The 20000-nt window shown below is 45.2% G+C and overlaps 3 protein-coding genes across 3 annotated transcripts in view; 1 reads left to right on the forward strand and 2 right to left on the reverse strand.

Annotated features, from left to right (window-relative positions):
- LOC135094501 (uncharacterized) overlaps positions 1-20000 on the forward strand; it is a 122539-nt gene that overhangs the window by 41136 nt on the left and 61403 nt on the right. The gene's annotated exons all lie outside the window — the stretch shown is intronic.
- Positions 378-7030, reverse strand: LOC135094280 (uncharacterized). Its single transcript, XM_063994262.1, has 3 exons — positions 6965-7030; positions 1636-3324; positions 378-969 (listed from the first exon to the last, which is right to left on the reverse strand). The coding sequence occupies exon 2, from the start codon at positions 3313-3315 to the stop codon at positions 1831-1833; it is 1485 nt and encodes a 494-aa protein (XP_063850332.1). The 5' UTR covers positions 3316-3324; positions 6965-7030; the 3' UTR covers positions 378-969; positions 1636-1830.
- LOC135094270 (uncharacterized) lies at positions 11059-18290 on the reverse strand. The gene is made up of 3 exons (XM_063994252.1): positions 18058-18290; positions 12278-14082; positions 11059-12172 (listed from the first exon to the last, which is right to left on the reverse strand). Exons 2-3 carry the CDS (start codon positions 14038-14040, stop codon positions 12052-12054), a joined length of 1884 nt encoding a protein of 627 aa, XP_063850322.1. The 5' UTR covers positions 14041-14082; positions 18058-18290; the 3' UTR covers positions 11059-12051.

Genomic DNA, 20000 nt, shown 5'->3' on the forward strand with positions numbered 1-20000 from the left:
GTGTAAAAATCATGTTTGAATACAAATCTGCCGTGAACCACTTCAATAAATCTCTGATGACTAATGTAATGGTGATATATTAATTGCATTTTTTTTAACTTAACTTATTAATAACAATTTGACGAAGAGATACAAGTAAAAATTGGGGAAAAATTTGTTCAAGTTTATTGTGGAAAAGTTAAAGGAAATAAATAGTAAAAAAGATTAATTTACTATCGTGGTATTTTGAACTGTAAGAAAATGCAGTACAAATTTTAGTATTGTAACTGAAAATAAGAAATAAATGTAACTTTATGGGAGAAAATACTTGAAGATATGAAAAATATTGTATTCTTAAATTAAAGCTCTCTCTCTCTCTCTCTCTCTCTCTCTCTCTCTCTCTCTCTCTCTCTCTCTCTCTCTCTCTCTCTCTCTCTCTCTCTCTCTCTCTCTCTCTCTCTCTCTCTCTCTCTCTCTCTCTCTCTCTCTCACACACACACACACACACACACACACACACACACACAAACACACACACACACACACACACACACACACACACACACACACACACACACACACACACACACACACACACACACACACACACACACCAGGCAGGTACTTGAGTAATAACATGGTCACATTCCGAGTCATAGCCATAACAAAACCACTCGTCAACGCAATGGTGCAAACTCCTGGCTCGGAATAGCTTAGTATAGTTATCCCAATTGTCAGCTCGTTTTCTGTAAGCATATTATTTACCCTAATTGAAGAAAATTTAGTAATGAAGAGGGGAGACTTACAGAAATCTTCCATATCCACGTAGGTGTTTGTTGTTTGTTGGGTGTTAAGACGAGTGTCACTAGAGGGGCAGGGAGCAGGCGGCGGCGGGGCAGGAGTAGGTGCTGCCCCGTGCCTGGCTGCCCGTCACGTCATCCAGTAGCTGGCCTGACCCCGCCACGCCCCAGCACGCCGGCGGTGGAGGACCTAAGAAGACAAGAAACATAATGAAGTAAGGGAAGCTGCAGGAAGCCATCAGGCCTACACGTGGCACTCCCTGTATAAAACGTGCCTGTCTATTACCACCTGTCATTCCCATCCATAAATATGTCTAATCTTCTTTTAAAGCTCCCTAATGACTCGGCACTAACAACCTGATTACCGAGTCTGTTCCAGTTTGAGAGCAAATTTCTTCCTATTTCTGTGTAACTTTTCAAGCTCAAACCCATTATTTCTTGTTCTGTCTTAATTACTGACTGAAAATTTTGGTGACGCCAGCCTTGCCATATCCCCTGCATCACTTAAAGATTTGTATCAGGTTCCCTCTTAACCTACACCTCTCTATGGAATATAATCTGAAAGCTTCAGTCTCGTTTGGTAAGGAATGCCCCTCATCCCCTGTGTCCTTTCTGTCATTCTCCTCTGTGCTGATTCCAAGAGAAATGGGTCTTTCCTGTACTACGGGGACCAGCACTGCACAGCATAATCAGGATGAAGGGAAGGAAAGGCGCCTGACTCACCCACACTGACTCATCCCCCCCTCCCCTCCCCTCCGTGACTCAGTGACTCCTTGACTGTCTGACCGGTGACTGAATACCAGGATCCCAGGGAGAGAAAGGCCCGTGGGGCAGAGCACAGCAGCGCCGTACTCACAGCAGCAGCGCCAGGCCGGCGTGCGCGGCCCCGGGCCCCACCAGCTGGCTGCACAGGCGGCTCTTCACGCAGATGGACGAGTCGTTGCCGAGGTGTGCCCTCCACAGCTGGTTGAGGTGGTCCGCCACGTCGTCCTCCATCAGGGACAGGCCCGTCGAGGTCTCATCGTCCACCAGCGGCGCCGACGACCACACGTTACCGCGGAGGGCGGGGTCCAGCGCCAGGCCCCTCGCGGCCATCGGGTGCGGCGCGCGCTGACCGCAGGGCGCGGTTACTGCTGAAGAAGGGTTGGTCAGACTGCCAGAGGGACAGGGAGCCGTCGCCGATGTCTCGCCTGCCGCGCCGCGTGCCGTTGATGAGCCTGAAGAGCAGGAAGCCCAGCAGCGTGCCCAGCGCCAGGGCGCCCAGCACTACGTAGGGATCCAGCGTGCTCATGTACCCGTACCCGTACCCACCGCCGTACCCGCCGCCATAACCGCCGTACCCGCTGCTGTAGCCCCCGTCACGCGGCAGGATCTCCTGCATGTGCTGGCTGAGGGTGTCCTCCTGCGCCAGCTGATCCTGGGGCAGCGCCCTGTCTTGCGCGGCGGCGTCCTGCTGCTGGTCGTCATACTCAAAGGCGCTCATGATGTGGTCCAGCACGTCCCTGCGGGCGCGGCCGCCGACAGGCTGACCTGCGTCGCCAGATTGCGCCGCGCCGCCAACCAGGGAATGGTAGAAGTGGCGCAGCTCCTCGTTGTCCCGCGCCACGAGGTCCAGCACCTGGCGCGCCACGTCGCTGCTGACGCGGTCCTCCAGGTGGGCGGAGAGCAGGCCCGCCAGCGTGTACACGGTGTGCTTCACGCGTTCAGACGTGAAGTAGTCCAGCGCGGCGCTGAGCCCCGCCGCCTGCGTCAGGTTGGCGAGCGAGTCGGCGTCGCGCAGCGGGCCCAGCAGCGGCTCCGCCCTGGCCGCCAGGAACGCCGCGAACTTCGGGTCGAGCTTCTTGGCGAGGAAGGAGGCCAGGTTGAGGTCGTCGCCGAGACTCAGCGCGCGGTCAATGATCCTGACGGGCGTGCGCTGCAGGAAGGACTCCAGCGAGTTCTGTTCCTCCACGTAGGACAGCACGCGCGCCCACGTCGACCGCACCACCTCCCACAGGTTGACGGAGGTGAGGTTGAGGCCTGCCAGGGCTGCCGGGAGGTCTTGTGCGGCAGACTGTGGGCTGAAGTGCGGCAGGAGGGCGTCCAGGCCTCCGTACTCCTCCAGGAAGATCTCCTTGGCCAGGGACAGGAACTTACTGGTCAGATCCTCCTCCCCTCCCTCGATGCTGTTGGTCAGCACGTCCCCTGCAGCCTCTCCCATGCCGCCCCTGAGGGACTCCCCGCCCTGCAACTTCTGGACCTCGTCAAGCAGTCTGACCAGAGGCTTCATGAAGTCTTCACTCACGCCGAGAGCCTCACTGATGCCTTTCCCATTTTCTTTGACTTTCTGAAGGACTTTGGGCAGAATCAGCGTCCCTACCCAGTCTTTATTTTGCCCTGCGGAGGCTGCGAGGTCCCTGAGGAAGCCCAGAACCTCTGCAGAATCGCCTGAGACCTCCTGAGTGGGCGCGGAGGAGGAGCCTTCCAGAGTCTTGGGCGAGGCGGCGGTGGCGAGGAGGAGAAGCATGGCCACTGACACCTGCACTCTTAGACGCATGTTGAGGATCTGAGGGAGAGAGAGAGAGAGAGAGAAACGGATGTGGTGAAAGGGAATAGACACTAAAACTTGAGAAAAAAGTGGACGAAGGTGGAGGAAAGATGAATAAGGGAACATGAAGCAAAGAGTAAACAATTCAACGAGGCCGAAGAGAAAGAAAGAAAACCAAAGGAGATGAAAGAGGGAGAGCAAAAGTGGTGATGAAAATAATGCTCCGAAGAGAAATGAATGGGTTTAAAACAAGAAAGGGAGGGAAAAAAAAAAATTATAAGTTAAAAGGAGTGAACATTGTAAGACTTGGAGAGACGTTAGACTGGAAAAATGGATGGAGGGCAGATAAATACGAGAACAGAAAAGGAAACTTGAAGAATAGAGGAGAAAATTCAATGAAGCTGCAGAGAAAGAAAAACTGAGAGCAGAAAAGAAGCACAGAAAATAAGAAAGAAAAGAAATGAGAGACCAAAGACAAGAGAGAGAGAGAGAGAGAGAGAGAGAGAGAGAGAGAGAGAGAGAGAGAGAGAGAGAGTAATAAAGAGCCAACCTAAATTCAGATGTGCCTTGAAACTGCATTGGTAAAATTAAGAAACAAGAAACTATCACACAAACTCCTTAATTAAACGCTTTGCTGTCTCACCAGGATTATTTTCAAAGGCCTGTCATGGTAACTGGTGGAAGGGAAGAGGAGGAAGAGGAGGAAGAGGAGAAGGATGAAGTGGTAGCAAAAAAAGAGGAGGAAAAGGTGAAAGAACTGAAGGAAGTGAAGGAGAATGAAAAAAAATTATTAATCAGCTTTTCACGGACGCTTTTTTCCCATTACAGATGCAAAATTCCTGTTAAACTGTCACTGGAATCACGAAAACTCCCTTGAAAAACCTCGTAGCTTCCACTAGAGCATGCTAAGAGGTAAGACGAAGGAAGATTTAGAGTTGGTTCTCAAATAAATAGATAAATAGAGTGGTGGATGCATGGAATAGACTCAGTAATCAGGTTGTTAGTGCCGAGTCATTAAGGAGGTTTAGAAAATGAGACAAATATATGGATGACTGTGATAGATGGAAATAGGCAAGTTTCTTTAATTTATATACAGGGACTGCCACGTGTAGGCCTAATGGCTTCTTGCAGCTTCCCTTATGTTCTTAAATACAACTTCTCGTAAGGACAAAATACCAGCACACACATTTCTTTTTATCTACAACAAAGGTGTCCATTAAATTACAGAGACAAGGTACAAGACAGAAAAAAAAATGTACAAATTATATTTACAGCAAAATAATTGAGGGAAAGAGAAAAGGAGGGTGAGAAAGGTACTAGTAATTATGAGTAGCAGATTAATGAAGGTAAGGTAAGGATGAGATGAGACCAAATTATGAGTACCAAATTAATGAGGCTGAACAAGATAAGACCACAGGGAAAGTTACAGTGAAAGGATGAGAGAAAGGCAGATAATTATGAGTACCAGATGAATGAGGCTGGTGAGAAATGAGAGTAAGGAGCGAGAGATTGAGTCACGTGGGAAAGGAAGGTGGAGATTGGATGAGGGGAAGAAGGAATGTGTGGGGAGTGAGACTGAAGGAAGTGTGGGAAGGAATTAATTAGTGATAGAGGAAGGTGAGGTGGAGTCCGTGAGAGAGAGAGAGAGAGAGAGAGAGAGAGAGAGAGAGAGAGAGAGAGAGAGAGAGAGAGAGAGAGAGAGAGAATAAGTGGTAGTAAGAGATGAAGGGGAATTGAATAAGACTCTCTCTCTCTCTCTCTCTCTCTCTCTCTCTCTCTCTCTCTCTCTCTCTCTCTCTCTCTCTCTCTCTCTCTCTATCTCTCAAATAAAGAAGAAACAGACAACAAATGAAAAAAGATAAAAAAATAAAATGAACAAGACAACAAGAAACAATACAACAACAACAACAACAACAACAACAAGATCACGTCATTAAGCAGAATAAATCTAACTGGCTCTCAGAGAAAAGTGGGCGGGGCTTGAGTGGAGCGTGAGCCAATAAGGAGGCAGAGCATGACGTCAGACAGACAATGGGGGCGGGACAAGGTTATTCCTAGCCCTTTGATTGGCTGAGGCGAGAATGAGGTCACGAGACAGGGCGGAGCTAACAATTATCTGTCATGGTAATTGGTGGAGAAGAGAGGAGGAGGAGGAGGAGGTAGTGGTGATAGATGAGAAGGGGAGGTAATGGAAGGAGGAAGGAGGAAGTGAAGGAGGAAGATGAGTTATTAATGAAAGGTAGGGAGGAGAGTAAGAGGAAGCGAAGGAAGAATACAAGAAGAAGGAAGGAAGGAAGGAGGAGGGGGAGATGGAGGAAAAGAAGAGAAACAACAACAACAACAACAACACAACCACCATCACAACACAGCCACCACCACCACCACAACACACAAAAAATAATAAGTAAACAAATGAATGAAGATAAAATAAACAGCAAAGAAATATTAAAAAGCAACTCATTAAACACACACACACACAAACAAACAAACAAACAAACAAACAAACAAACAAACAAACACTATTACTACACAAAAAAAAGTCAGTATCTTACCTGCCTTACACACACACACACACACACACACACACACACACACACACACACACACACACACACACACACACACACACACACACACACACACCTAACACTAATTACCCATCTAATTACCTCACCTTCACCTGCATAACAAAAAAATAAATGATAATAATAATAAACATAAAAAAATCAAAACTCCACCTTATTATTTCATTCTCACCTGCGTAACAAAAAGAAAACGGAAAATTAAAAAAAATTAAAAAAAAACTCCCTTTATAACACCACAGCAGAGACACGTAAGTAGAATCAAGCTTTAATTCAACAAGGAAAATTACACAGTATTAGAGAGTCACGTAATATTTAACAGCAGTAAGGGGGAATAATTGGGCAGTGATGGTATGGTGTGCTCGTACTGGGTGTGGATTTCTGCGTCACCTCTGCTTGAGTGAGTTTTATGGGAATGAAACGAGAGGGAAGGTGGAAAAGACGGAAGGATGACAGAGGAAGAGATGAAAGGTGAGAATGAGAGAGGATGAGAGAGAGGATGAGGAAGGGATGAATAGAGGGAGGAAGAGATGAAAGGTGAGAATGAGGGAGGATGAGGAAGGGATGAATAGAGGGAGGAAGAGATGAAAGGTGAGAATGAGGGAGGATGAGGAAGGGATGAATAGAGGGAGGAAGAAATGAAAGGTGAGAATGAGGGAGGATGAGGAAGGGATGAATAGAGGGAGGAAGAAATGAAAGGTGAGAATGAGGGAGGACTGAGAAGGAAGGGTTGAATGGAGGGTGCAAAAGAGCGTGGATGAAAGAGAGAGAGAGAGAGAGAGAGAGAGAGAGAGAGAGAGAGAGAGAGAGAGAGAGAGAGAGACTGATTTCTTCCTTTTTTTCAGTTTAATTCCATCCAAAACTCTCACGATCTTTACTACTACTACTACTACTACTACTATGTTTTATGAAAGAGAGACACTGGGACAAGGAATGCTGGTACTACTATTACAACAACAACAACAACAACAATAATAAACACCACAATCCTCTCCCTAACACCTAACAACCCTACATCTTTCACATTAAACACCACCACCACCACCACCACCACGACCACCACGACCACCACTCACCTTCACAAACCAGCAAGACAAGACCAGAGACACACCAGACCTCTCCCTCCTGCTGCCGAGACGAGACTGACACCTCCCAGCAGTCGCCTCTCTTCTTCAGCCCGCCACTTCAAGACGCTGGGGAGAGGGGCGCTAGTGGAGAGGTGAGGGATGGGCGGGGCTACCATTTGGGAACGTGGTGTGGGCGTGAAACTGTCCGTAGAGATCTTGACAGTCATGCCACGCCCCTTGACCCGAGGAGTGTTACTTACGGGAAAGCCTGTGGTGGTTAAGTGTGGCAGTGTGTCTTTGGTTTGGTTAGGTTAAGTTAGGTTAGGTTAAGTTATGTTAAGTTAGGTTAGGTTAAGTTAGGTTAGGTTAAGTTAGGTTAGGTTAAGTTATGTTTGGTTAGGTTAAGTTAAGTTTGGTTAGGATAGGTTAGGTTAGGTTAAGTTAGGGTTAGGTTAGTTTAGGTTAGGTTAGGTTAGGTGGATTATTGGTAGGTGAGTGTAGAAGGGAGCTAATGAGTTAAATAGTGAAATCCTTAGCTGGTTATTTAGTTACCTAATTTGTTAGTTAGGTTGCGTAACTCTGGGTTAGACTGTGAGTGAGTTAGTGAGTGCATGAGTTAGGTTAGATGGTTTGCTAGCGTGTGCGAGATCTATTTAGTTAGGTAGTGTGTTAATTAGTCATTTAGCTAGTTACCTTTTAGTTAGACAGTTGGGCAATTAATCTGGCCGTTAGTTATTTCGTTTCTTCGTTTATTTATTTACTTCATCCTTGTTAATCAGTCAGTCATTCAGTCAGTCAGTTTATCAGTTAGATAGGAAGTTTTTTTTCCAATCTGTCAACCACTTCAACTTTCAATTAGTTAATCAGACAGTTAGTTAATCAGTCAGCCATTCAGTCAGTCAAGAATCAGTTAATTAGTCAGTCAGTCAATTAAGCTCACCAGTCAGTTAGTCACTCAGTCAAACACTCAAAAAAATAAACAAATAACAACTTCAGTCAGGCGAAAAGTCAGTCAGTCAGTCAGTCAGTCAGTCGGTCACACAGTTAACCTCGCCTTGATGTAATTATTTTTTTTCTCTCTCTCTTTTTTTTATTCTCCTTCCTTCTGTTATTTTTCTTCCCTTTTTTTCTCTCTCTCTTCTCTTTTTTTCCCTCTATGTGTTAATTGGTTCCCCGTTACGCGATGACGTGTTCCAGGAATTGTGACAGGTGATTTCTCTCTCTCTCTCTCTCTCTCTCTCTCTCTCTCTCTCTCTCTCTCTCTCTCTCTCTCTCTCTCTCTCTCTCTATGTGTTATTTTCTTCTATACGCTTTCCTCTTTCCGAAATCCGTGAAAACCCGGAACAGTTCAAAATAAAAATGTTATAGTTGTATTTTTATCTCGTTTTCTATTTGGTATTTTTTTTTCTCTCCCTGGTGTCAGAAACGCTCACGTGCAGGTCATGGAGGGTTTGTGTGACGAGCGTAACGGAGGTGGTGACGAGGAGCATTATGTGGGTCATTGGTGCTGCTCACTCCTCGTTGTGTTGTTGTTGTGGTGGTGGTGGTGGTGGTGGTGGTGATGGTGCTGGTAGTGGTGGTGGTGGTGGTAGTAAGTGATGGTGATGGTATTACTGTTGTGCATTCTACTACTACTACTACTACTACTACTACTACTACTACTACTACTACAAAATTATAAGAATGATAATAATAAAGGTGTTAGAAATTATCATATTAATAATTAGAAGAAAAAGAAGAAGAAGAAGAAAAAGATGATGATAATGATGATGATGGTAATGATGATGATGATGATGAAACAACTACAACAACAACAACAACGACAATAACAACAAGAGGAAGTACAACAACAACAACAAACAACAACAACAACAGGAAAAAAGAACCACAAGAGCAACAACACCAACAATAACAACAACAACAACAACAACAACAACAACAACACAAAACAAACAAGAACAACAGTCGTAACATTAACAACAACAGGTACCAATATACTCGTATACATGAAAACATTTCCCTCACTGCACACACAACCACACCATTAGTACCTGTCATGGCGGTGTATGCAGGCGTATATATAGGCAGGTATGTGGACAGGTGTGTGAGTAACGAGAACACCTGTAAGCTTCAGGAAAGGTTAGTGTTTACTTCAGAAACCGTATTACCAGTTAGAAATGGGATGGATGAATAAATAGATAGATAGATAGATGGATGGATAGGTGGATGGATGGATGCATTGTTAGATAGGTAGATGGATGGACAGATAGGTAGGTAGATCAGTAAACAGACATACAAACAGGTTAATTGATTGACTGATGAATAAGTAAATAGTCTACGTAGTTAGTTGGTTAAGTAGTTAATTAATTAGTAAGATAGTAATTTAGTTAGTTAATTAGTTAGTTACGTAGTTTGGGAATTATGTAAGTAGGTAGGAAAGCAGGTCAGTCACTCAGTCAGTCAGTATTTTATTGACTAAACAGTTAACTTGTTAGGTTGTTATGCAGCTAATAAGGCAGACAGACAGACAGGCAGACAGGAAGGCAGGTAGACAGACAGACGGACGAATGATTTACTAACCACAACACATGCATGGACTTAACGGGACATCATTAATTGTATGGCCAAACTTGTGCTCATTTTAATATTACCAAGAACCGCATCAAGAAAAAAATTGCACAGTTTCCTTTTCCCTTTATTTATGCTTTGTATCTTTTATTTATTTAAGTGTTTATTTTATTGATTTATATTTAGTTTATTATTTTTTGGGGAGATTTGAGGTACTGGAATGCACGAACAGGAATTAGATAGAAGCATTTTTTTTATTTTTCTATTTTATTTTGTTTTGTTTTTTTAATACATTACGGAGACAGGCCAAGGAAAGAAGTACATATATATTAAGAAAAAAAACCGCTTAATACCGTTTCAGAATATTTAAAAGGGAAGAGAAAGAAAAGAAATGAGTAGAAGATTAAAGACAAAATCTTGTTTATTTCCTGAATGTTAAAAAAAAAATTGTTCTGTAGCTGAAATAGAGAGGAGGGTTGCAAAATGATCTTCTTCTTCTTCTTCTTCTTCTTCTTCTTCTTCTTCTTCTTCTTCTTCTTCTTCTTCTTCTTCTTCTTCTTCTTCTTCTTCTTCTTCTTCTTCTTCTGTGTTTATGATTCCATTTCTATATGTAATTCTTATTCTTATGTCTCTTCTTTTTATCACGCTTTCTAACTAGCTGCCTCCTTTATTCTCTCTCTCTCTCTCTCTCTCTCTCTCTCTCTCTCTCTCTCTCTCTCTCTCTCTCTCTCTCTCTCTCTCTCTCTCTCTCTCTCTCTCTCTCTCTCTCTTCCCTGTATTTCTATTGTCATTCTTCTCCTTCCTTCCTACGTTCTTTGTATATTTCTGCCTTCCTTCATTATTTCTCTTCCTTTTATCACGCATCGTTATTATCTCTTCTTCTGTTTCTCCTTCTTTCAGTTGCTTTTATTTGCATTATTCGTATTTCTTCCTACATGTCCGTTATCTCATTTTTGCTTTCTCTCTCTCTCTCTCTCTCTCTCTCTCTCTCTCTCTCTCTCTCTCTCTCTCTCTCTCTCTCTCTCTCTCTCTCTCTCTCTCTCTCTCTCTCTCTCTCTCTCATCTCGTACCTCTCTCATTCTCCTTCTCTTCTTCTTTTCTACGTTTTCTTTGTTATAATTATTCGTATCTTCATTATCACCGTCATTATTTCCTCCTCCTCCTCCTCCTCCTCCTCCTCCTCCTCTTTCTCATCATCATCATCATTATCCCCCTCCTCTGCTTCTCCCTCTTCTTCCCATCCAACACACACACACACACACACACACACACACACACACACACACACACACACACACACACACACACACACACACACACACACAAAGAAAGAATTTATACATAAAACTTAAAACACTTTATTGCCAAGAAATAAACAAACAAACAAACAATCTTGCAGACACACACAATAAATAAATAAACTAAAATCTCTACCCTTCTATCCAATCTATTTTTTTTTTTTTAACTAACAAAGAAGTAGAAAATAATAAGAAAAAAATCACAATGAAAAAAATAATAGTGAGAACCAAAAAAAAAAAGAAAAAGATAAGGAAAATAAGAAACAGTGATAAGTTTGATAATAGAAAATAGAAAATACTTGATAGATAATTTAGGTGAATGAGAAACGAAGAACAAAAATAATAAATAAAAGAAAATATGAAATCATAATAACACTGATGATAAATAAAAGGAAAAAAATATTAGCTTAGAAAAAACTTGATAAATAAAACGAAAAGGTGATCAATAAAAGTCAACGATAACTGAAAATATTACTCTCAGGAATCATAAATAAATAAATAAATGCCTAATAATATGTGAACAATAAAATAACAATAAAATCTTTGGTGTTGAGTGTTCCTGTGGGGATGTTCAGTTACTGGTGTGGCGGTGGTGGCTGTGGTGGCTGTGGTGGCTGTGGTGGTGGTGGTGGTGGTGGTGGTGGTGGTGTCTCCAGTCGTTAACGTTGTCTTGATTGTGCACCCACAGATTAAAAATTATTGTTGTTGTTGTCGGTGGTGGCGGTGGTAATTTTGTTGATGTTGTGGTTGTTGTTGCTGTTGTATAGTTATACTTACAGTTCTTGTACCTTGTTAAGTAACGGTAATTGAATGGCAGCGGTAGTAGTACTAGTTAGGTGGTGTGTGTGTGTGTGTGTGTGTGTGTGTGTGTGTGTGTGTGTGTGTGTGTGTGTGTGTGTGTGTGTGTGTGTGTGTGTGTGTGTGTGTGTGTGTGTGTGTGTGTGTGTGTGCGCGCGCGACTCGCCCCGTGATCCAGGCTGGCGAGAGGGTGGGTGTGGAGGGGAGCAAGAGGCGGCTGGAGGAAGGCACGGCGGGCGTCACAGTGTCACAGCCTCGCATTGGTTAATGACAGGCGGGAAACAGTTCATCGGCTCGGGGCTGCCGAGCGAGACAAGAGGGGCGGGGCGTGACTCTTCCCCGGAAACTGTGTTACCTGCACACAGGCCCCTCGCGGCTGGCGGCGTCTGGGGCTTGCGTATTGGCGGCGCCGCGTCTCGTGGCAGGAGGATCCTATATGGTCCGGCAGGCCAAGGAGGGGCAGGAGTAAGTGCTGCCCATCGCCAGGCTGCCCGCCACGTCATCCAGCAGCTGGCCTGGCTGCGCCACGCCCAGCAGGCTGCCCGTCGACGACCTGGAAGGAGAGAAAAACTGTCATAGGTGTTGTCTGGCGACTTGCTGACTCATGACACCACAGCCAGGCACGAGGCGCCGCCCAGGGCCAGGGAGCCGTACTCACAGCAACAGCGCCAGGCCGGCGTGCGCGGCCCCGGGCCCCGCCAGCTGGCTGCACAGGCGGCTCCTCACGCAGGTGGACGAGTCGTTGCCGCGGTGTGCCCGCCACAGCTGGTTGAGGTGGTCCGCCACGTCGTCCTCGTCCAGCGGTAGGCCTGTCGAGGTCTCATCGTCCACCAGCGGCGCCGACGACCACACATCACCGCGGAGGGAAGCCGGCAGCGTCAGGCCCCTCCTGCCGGAGGGGGCTGCGCGCTCAGCCCGCAGGGCGCGGCTGCCGCCTCCGAAGGGCTGGTCAGATTGCCAAAGGGAGAGGGAGCCGTCCCCGATGTCGCGCCTGCCACCGCCGGTGCCCCTGAGGGCGCGGAAGAGCAGGAAGCCCAGGATGGTGCCCAGCGCCAGGGAGCCCAGCACTACGTAGGGGTCCAGCGTGTTCATGTTCATGCCGTAGCCGCCGCCGTAGCCGCCGCCGTAGCCGCCGCCGCCGCCGCCGTAGCCGTAGCCGTCCCTGGAGGGGTCGTAGAGGGCGGAGGCCGCGCCGAGGGAGGACACGCCGTAGCGGTGCTGCATCTGCCGGGAGGACGGGTTTGTGGCTTCGGCGGGGCTCTGGTCTGCCTCCTGCCGCACCGCCTCGTTCTCGTAGCGATAGATGCTGGCGATGTCCCTCAGCACGTCGCGGCGGCGCCTCTGCGGGGCGGCGGCGTCCTGCGCGTCCTGCTTGGCGTTGGCGGTGGTGTTGAGCACGGCGCGGTAGAAGTGGTTCAGCTCGGGGTTGCTGAAGGAGATAAAGTCGATGTACTGGTTCACCACGTCCTCGGACACGGAGTCCTCCAGGTAGGCGGACACAAAGCGCGACATGGCGGCCACCGTGTTGGTGAACCGCTCAGACGTGAAGTAGTCCAGCGCGGCGCTGAGCCCCGCCGCCTGGGTCAGGTTGGCGAGCGAGTCGGCGTCGCGCAGCGGGCCCAGCAGCGGCTCCGCCCTGGCCGCCAGGAACGCCGCGAACTCCGGGTCGAGCTTCTTGGCGAGGAAGGAGGCCAGGTTGAGGTCGTCGCCGAGACTCAGCGCGCGGTCAATGATCCTGACGGGCGTGCGCTGCAGGAAGGACTCCAGCGAGTTCTGCTCCTCCACGTAGGACAGCACGCGCGCCCACGTCGACCGCACCACCTCCCACAGCCCCACCCTGGCAGCCTGCGTGGCGTTGGCCGAGGCCTTGATGGAGCTCAGATTTCCGAAGCGCTGCTCGAACATTCCCTTGGCCAAGTGAAGCAGCTGCCCCTGGATGTCCTCGCTGCCCTCCTTGTCAGACGCCTCCTCTCCCTCACCCTCAGCCTCACCCTCATCTTCGTCATCGCCTCCCAGGTAATCCAGCACGGTCTCCAGCACAGCCTGCGCCCCGGCTTTCTCGCTCACCGGCGTGTGCTCCCCTAGCCTCCTCACCTTCCTCGCCAGCTTCAGGAAGTGCTGCAGGAGATCCGGACTGACACCGAGACCTCCTGCGACGTCCTTCATGTTAGGGAGCTGCTTCTTCAGGAGACTCTTCACCTGCTTGGCGAAGACCCCCTCCTCACTCAGGGCCCTCGCCACGGAGCTCAGAGACATGTCGCTCCCCGCCTGCAGGAGCTGCACCAGGAAGTTTCTAGCGGAGGCTTTGAGAGACGAGGAGGTTATCTCATTCACATCAGCATCCAGCGTCTTTGCCACACCTGCGCCTGAAGATAGAGCGAGGGCGGCCAGGCACAGCAGGAGGAAGCGTGGCCCAGACATCCTGAAGGCGCCACGCAGCAAGTAAGAAGCACACAACACGACCTGCAGGAACATAACACAAGTCATAAATAACACTTTCACGGAAGCTCAGTCTAAACACTCTGGCATTACACCATTCTACCTAGTCTTTCGTCCCATCAGCCTCTGTGGTCTTAGCAAATTGTGTGTACTTTTGGTGTCTTCGCGGCTCGTAACCACTGCCTCGCTAACTCTGGTACCGGTTCAGGTTCTCAAAGGCACACAACCGCAAAATTAGAGGAGTTTGTGAAGATTTCTGTGCGGGAGAGAGAGAGAGAGAGAGAGAGAGAGAGAGAGAGAGAGAGAGAGAGAGAGAGAGAGAGAGAAAATGTTGTTTAGTATTGAGGCAAAAAAAAATATAAAAAAATATATATAATGGAATTAGTGTGAAAATTCTCAGTGTGTGTGTGTGTGTGTGTGTGTGTGTGTGTGTGTAGTATAGTATATGTTGTTTTTTTTCATTCTTTTTTTTTTTACAGAGGGAAGGGAAACCAAATATAAGGAAGGAAGATTAAAGGAAAAAAAGTAATAAAATGATGAAAAGAAGTGAAAACAGCAGTGGAAAGTGAAGGCAAACAATGACAGGGGAAGGAAAGAGAAAACTGTGCAGGGGAATAATGAAACTGCGAAGAAAACGTTGTATGGGAAAATAGTGATAAAATAAATAAAGGAAAGATAGAATTCAAGAGGAAAAACGAAGGGAAATAATGAAAGTGGAATTAGAAAAAAAAAGTAAATGAGAAAGGAAATAAAACAAGGATGGCGAAAGGAAAGAACAGAATGACAATAGGAAAAAAATAAGAGAGGAAATAGGAAAGGAAACTAAGAAGTGAAGAAAAAGAAACAAAAAAAGGAGGAAAACAGGAAGCAAGGAAACAAGTGAGGAGGAAAAAAAGGAAGAAGATAAAAATAGAAGATTCTCACGAGTTCTTTTCTTTTGCTGAATCATTGTTATCTTCCTCTGTTCTCTCTTTCCTCCTCCTCCTCCTCCTCCTCCTCCTCCTCCTCCTCCTCCTCCTCCTCCTTTTCTTCCTAGCAGTACACTGATCTGCTCTCAATGACACAACACACACACACACACACACACACACAAACACACACAGAGAGAGAGAGAGAGAGAGAGAGAGAGAGAGAGAGAGAGAGAGAGAGAGAGAGAGAGAGAGAGAGAGAGAGAGAATCAATCAGTCAATCATTCAGTAATAAAAAGCAACAAGTTAATGAAAGAAATAGAAATACAAAAACGAGAAAAAAAGAAATAATAAAAAAAATAAGAAATAATCTAAAAAAGGGAGGAAAAACTTACATGAAACACACACACACACACACACACACACACACACACACACACACACACACACACACACACACACACACACACACACACACACACACACACACACACACACACACACACACACCAGCGCTATTCCTCCACTCCTCCTCCTCCTCCTCCTCCTCCTCCTCCTCCTCCTCCTCCTCCTCCTCCTCCTCCTCCTCCTCCTCCTCCTCCTCCTGCTCCTTCTCCACGTAATTATGAGATCTCCCCCTCTACTTCCCGTTTTCTTTCGGACCCTTCCTGGTAGCAGCAAACGATAAACATTCCACAGTACAGTGAATAGCGACAAGATAAGAGGGGGGACGTGGTAGGCAACAAACACCTCACCTGCAATTAACGTGGGCAACTGGACAGGTAGGCAGGGAGGAAACAGGTGTGAGGCGAAGGGTTTTTATTGTAGGTGATGATGAGTGAGCGAGTGAGCGAGTGAGTGAGTGAGCGAGTGGACTGGGAAGGAGGGAACTGTTTGCTGGTGGGAAGAGAGAGAGAGAGAGAGAGAGAGAGAGAGAGAGAGAGAGAGAGAGAGAGAGAGAGAGAGAGAGAGAGAGAGAGAAGGAAGACCAGGACACAGATAGAAATAGATAGACAAATTTAGACTAAAATAAAATAAAAAATACAGACAGTAAAGAGAGACAGATATACAGAGAGAGAATGATAAATAGATAGACAGGTAGATAGACCGATAAAAAAAAAGATAGGTAAATAGATAAGCAGACAGACAGACAGACATACATACACAGAAACACAAGGAGAAACACACAAACAAACGAAAAAAAGACACAAAAAAATAATAATAAACAACTAAACTACCAAACAAAAATAGGAAATCCCACCAAAAAGGAATAAACAAATAAACAAATAAAATAACAACAACAAACCACAAAAAACCCAACACACACAAAAAAAAAAGAAAGAAAAAAAAAAAACAACACATGAAAACCACAACACGTAATCGAACACCTGCCTTACCTGAGCACATGACGGCACACCTGAGCACACCTTTCTTATTGTTATTGCCTCCTGTAGCCAGCGAGGCGGGGGAGTGACAGATGGCGTGACTCCTGCCTTACAAAGAGACTAAAAGCCCAGTGACTCGGAAAAGTAGAGAAGCTGTTAAGGGGAAGAAAGGTGAGAGAGAGAGAGAGAGGGAAGAGAGAGGAGAGGTAAGAAAGGGCGGGGCTAAGAAGAGGAATCGAGGAAGAAAGGGTTTGGGAGGAGATGAGAGGAGAGAAGAGGAAAGAGTGAGAAGAGGAGGAATAGTGAGGGAAAGAAAGGAAGAAAGGGAGAAGAGAATGCAAGGAATGGATGGGTGGAGGTGGGAGAGAGAGAGAGAGGGGGGGATTGCAGGAGGGAAAAGGGAGGTAGGAAAGGAGGTAATGTTTAGGAGAGAGGTGAGAAGGAAGGAGGAAAAAAAAAAGGAAGAAGCAAAAAAGACAGATTAAAGTAGAAAGGAAGATGAGGTTTTGGAAGAGAGAGAAAGAGAGAGAGAGAGATAGAGAGATCATAACCATTTTGAGTGATTGCTTCCTTTAGTCTGAGAGGAGGAAGGGGAGGAGGAGGAAGAGGAGGAAGAGGAGGAGGAGGGGGAGGAGGAGGAGGAGGAAAATTAAGTGGTAGTGGTGATGGCAGGCGTGAACGAGGGAGAAGGAAGAGGAAAACGAAAAGGAGGAGGACGAGGAAGGAGGAAGTGGTGATTGTGGTAGTGGTTGTGGTGGAGGAAGAGGAAGAGGAGGAAGTAATAAGGGGGGTGGAAGAGGAGGAATAAGAGGAGGTGGATAAAGAGGAAGAAGAAAGGGAGAAGAAAGAAGAAGAAAAGAACAAGTAAAACAATAACAACAACAACAACAACAACAACAACAACAACAATATCAAGAAGAAGAGCAAGAAGAAGAAGAAGAAGAAGAAGAAGAAGAAGAAGTGAAGAACGTGAAGGAATGGAGACAAACGGACGATATAAATTACATAGCGTTACTAACAGGAGGAAGAGGAGGAGGAGGAGGAGGAGGAGGAGGAGGAGGAGGAGGAGGAGGAGGAGTGGTAAACAAGAAAATGAAGACAAACGTGCCAACATCAAAAATCACAATAAGGAGGAAGAGGTAGAAGAGGAGGAGGAGGAAGATGAAGAGGAAGAGGAAATGGAAGAGGAGGAGGGAAGAGGACAGTAATAATATAAACAAACCCAAGAAAAACAGATATAATGTTAAAAGAAGGAGGAAGAAGAGAAGAGAAAGACTAAGGAAAGGAGGAAGAACAACAAGAAGAGGAGGAACACAAAAAAAGAACGAAAAGATGATAAAATATGAATAAGGAAGAGAAGAAGAAGAATAAAGACGACAAGGAAGAAAAAGAAGTAGAAGAAGAAGAAGAAAACGAAGAAGAAGAAGAAGTAATAGTAACAGAAGAGGAAGAAAAACTGAAGAAAATGACGAAGAGCAATAAGAAGAAGAAAAAGAACAAAAATTATCAAGAGGAAGAGGAAGAAGAAGCAGGAGATAAGTAATAGTAGTAGTAGTAGTAGTAGTAGTAGTAGTAGTAGTAGAAAAAAATGAAGAAAATGAAGAACAAGAGAAACAAGGAGGAAAACAGAACACTACCACCACCACCACCACCACCACCACCACCACCACCACCCCAAAAACCAACTTTCAATCAAACAAACTTACCTGCAACAAACAAACAACAGGAAGAGACGGAGGCGGCGCAGAAGGAGTACCAGAAGAAGGAGGCACCTTTTGGCACCCTCAGGCACTCTTCTGAAGGCCCCGCGGAGGAGAGACAGAGACAGAGAGCGGTGCCAGAGCTGCTGTGTCTTGTTGAGCGAGTGAGTGAGGAAGGGAGCGTCTGGTGTGAGCGTCAGCCTCCTCCGGCGTGTGCTGACTGACTGACTGACCCAAGGAAAGATTCTATAGCTTAACTTGGCTCTTTCCCTCCTCTTCCTCCTCTTGTGACTCCCCCTCGTCTTGTACCGTCTCCTCCTCCTCCTCCTCCTCCTCCTCTTTTCTCTACTTTCTCATCCCAATGTTTTCTTCTTGTTTTCTTTCTTTTTCATTTTTTCACTCCATTTATTACGGTTATTTGCTTTCGTGTATCTCTCTCTCTCTCTCTCTCTCTCTCTCTCTCTCTCTCTCTCTCTCTCTCTCTCTCTCTCTCTCTCTCTCTCTCTCTCTCTCTCTCTCTCTCTATCTATCTATCTATCTATCTATCTATCTATCTATCTTTCGTTATTTCTCTCCGTTTTCTTTTCTAGTATTTTCCTTCTTGTTATCTATCTCTTTATCCTTTCATATTTTCTCTATCTCTCCTTCCCCCTTCTTTTCTTATTCTCTATTATCTTTCCTTCCTTCATGTCACTTTCCTTCTTCCTTTTCCATCATCTCCTCTTCTCTTCTATTCTATCTATTTCCCCATATCCATTTCCTTCTTTCTCTCCGATTATCACACCTTCCTTCATCATCCCTTCATTCACACTTCTATCTTCCATTCTTTCTTTTTCTTATCCTTCCTTCCTTCATCCGCATCTATGCATTCTTTTATCTCTCTTTCCATCTTCCTCTTCCATTCTCTTCTATCGTCCTTCCTTCTTTCCTCTTCTTCTATATCATTTCCATTTCTTCATCTTCCTCCAAGTACTTCTTTATCTCCTCTTTCTTTTCCTCCCCTTTATCTTTCCTCCCTCCTTCCTTAAGTCCCTCCATTTATCTTCACGTGCAAGTCACCTCTCTGGGCTAAAATGAAGGTGGAGAAGAGGTAGAGGGAAATCCAATATGTCTTCGTCTATAGGTGGAGGAGGTGGAGGAGGTGGAAGGAACGGGATTACAGATTTGCTACATAACGTTAAGTACTTTTTTTCTACTTTATTTTATTTTATTTTTTTTTTTTCTTGCTTTATCGACTTTGTTGTGTTAGTTTTTGTTCTTTTTGTGTCACTCATTCCTTTGTTTTATTTATTTTTTTATTTCTTATTTTTTTATTGTGTTTTGGTTTATGTAATGTTATTTTCTTTCTTTTTTTTTATTTCTACTTTATCGATTTTTTTATGTGAGAATTATTTTTTTTTTCTCGTTTTCTTTTATTGTCTTATTTCATCTGATAATCTTTTCCTTTTATTTTTTTTCTAATTCTTAATCTTTCCTGTTTTCAGATTTGTTACATTACGTTGCCTTTTCTACTTTATTTCATTTTATCCATCTAAGTAATGCAAGAGTTTTTTTTATTATTATTATTCCTTCATTCCTTTCCGGTTTTTTTTTTTTCCTTCTCACTTTATTTATTTCTTATCACTAACCCTCATTGTATCTATTTATTAACAAGGTTTTTTTTTCTTTTTTCTATGCTATTGACGTAAACAAGTACATTTCTATACATTTTCCTTCTTATTTTTACATCTTTTTTTTTTTTTTTTTGTTTTGTCGACTCTATTTTTCTTTTTCGCGATCTTTTCATCTTTTCATTTTCTTTCACCTTAATTTCCCCTGCCGTCATCGCTGTATTTCGTTGCGCTAAGATGATGCAGAGAGAGAGAGAGAGAGAGAGAGAGAGAGAGAGAGAGAGAGGGGACGACTAAGACAACAACTAAATATTAAAAAAAAAAAAAAACAATAAACAA

The sequence above is a fragment of the Scylla paramamosain genome, chromosome 45 (genome assembly GCF_035594125.1).
Source record: "Scylla paramamosain isolate STU-SP2022 chromosome 45, ASM3559412v1, whole genome shotgun sequence".
NCBI lineage: Eukaryota > Metazoa > Arthropoda > Malacostraca > Decapoda > Portunidae > Scylla > Scylla paramamosain.

What these genes read in the sequence shown, in the direction of transcription:
- LOC135094280 (XM_063994262.1), bottom strand. Translation starts at nt 3,315, where the DNA reads ATGCGTCTAAGAGTGCAGGTGTCAGTGGCCATGCTTCTCCTCCTCGCC.
- LOC135094270 (XM_063994252.1), bottom strand. Translation starts at nt 14,040, where the DNA reads ATGTCTGGGCCACGCTTCCTCCTGCTGTGCCTGGCCGCCCTCGCTCTA. An exon ending in GCCGGCCTGGCGCTGTTGCT is followed by an intron (nt 12,173 to 12,277) that starts GTGAGTACGGCT and finishes CTCTCCTTCCAG; the next exon opens with GTCGTCGACGGGCAGCCTGC.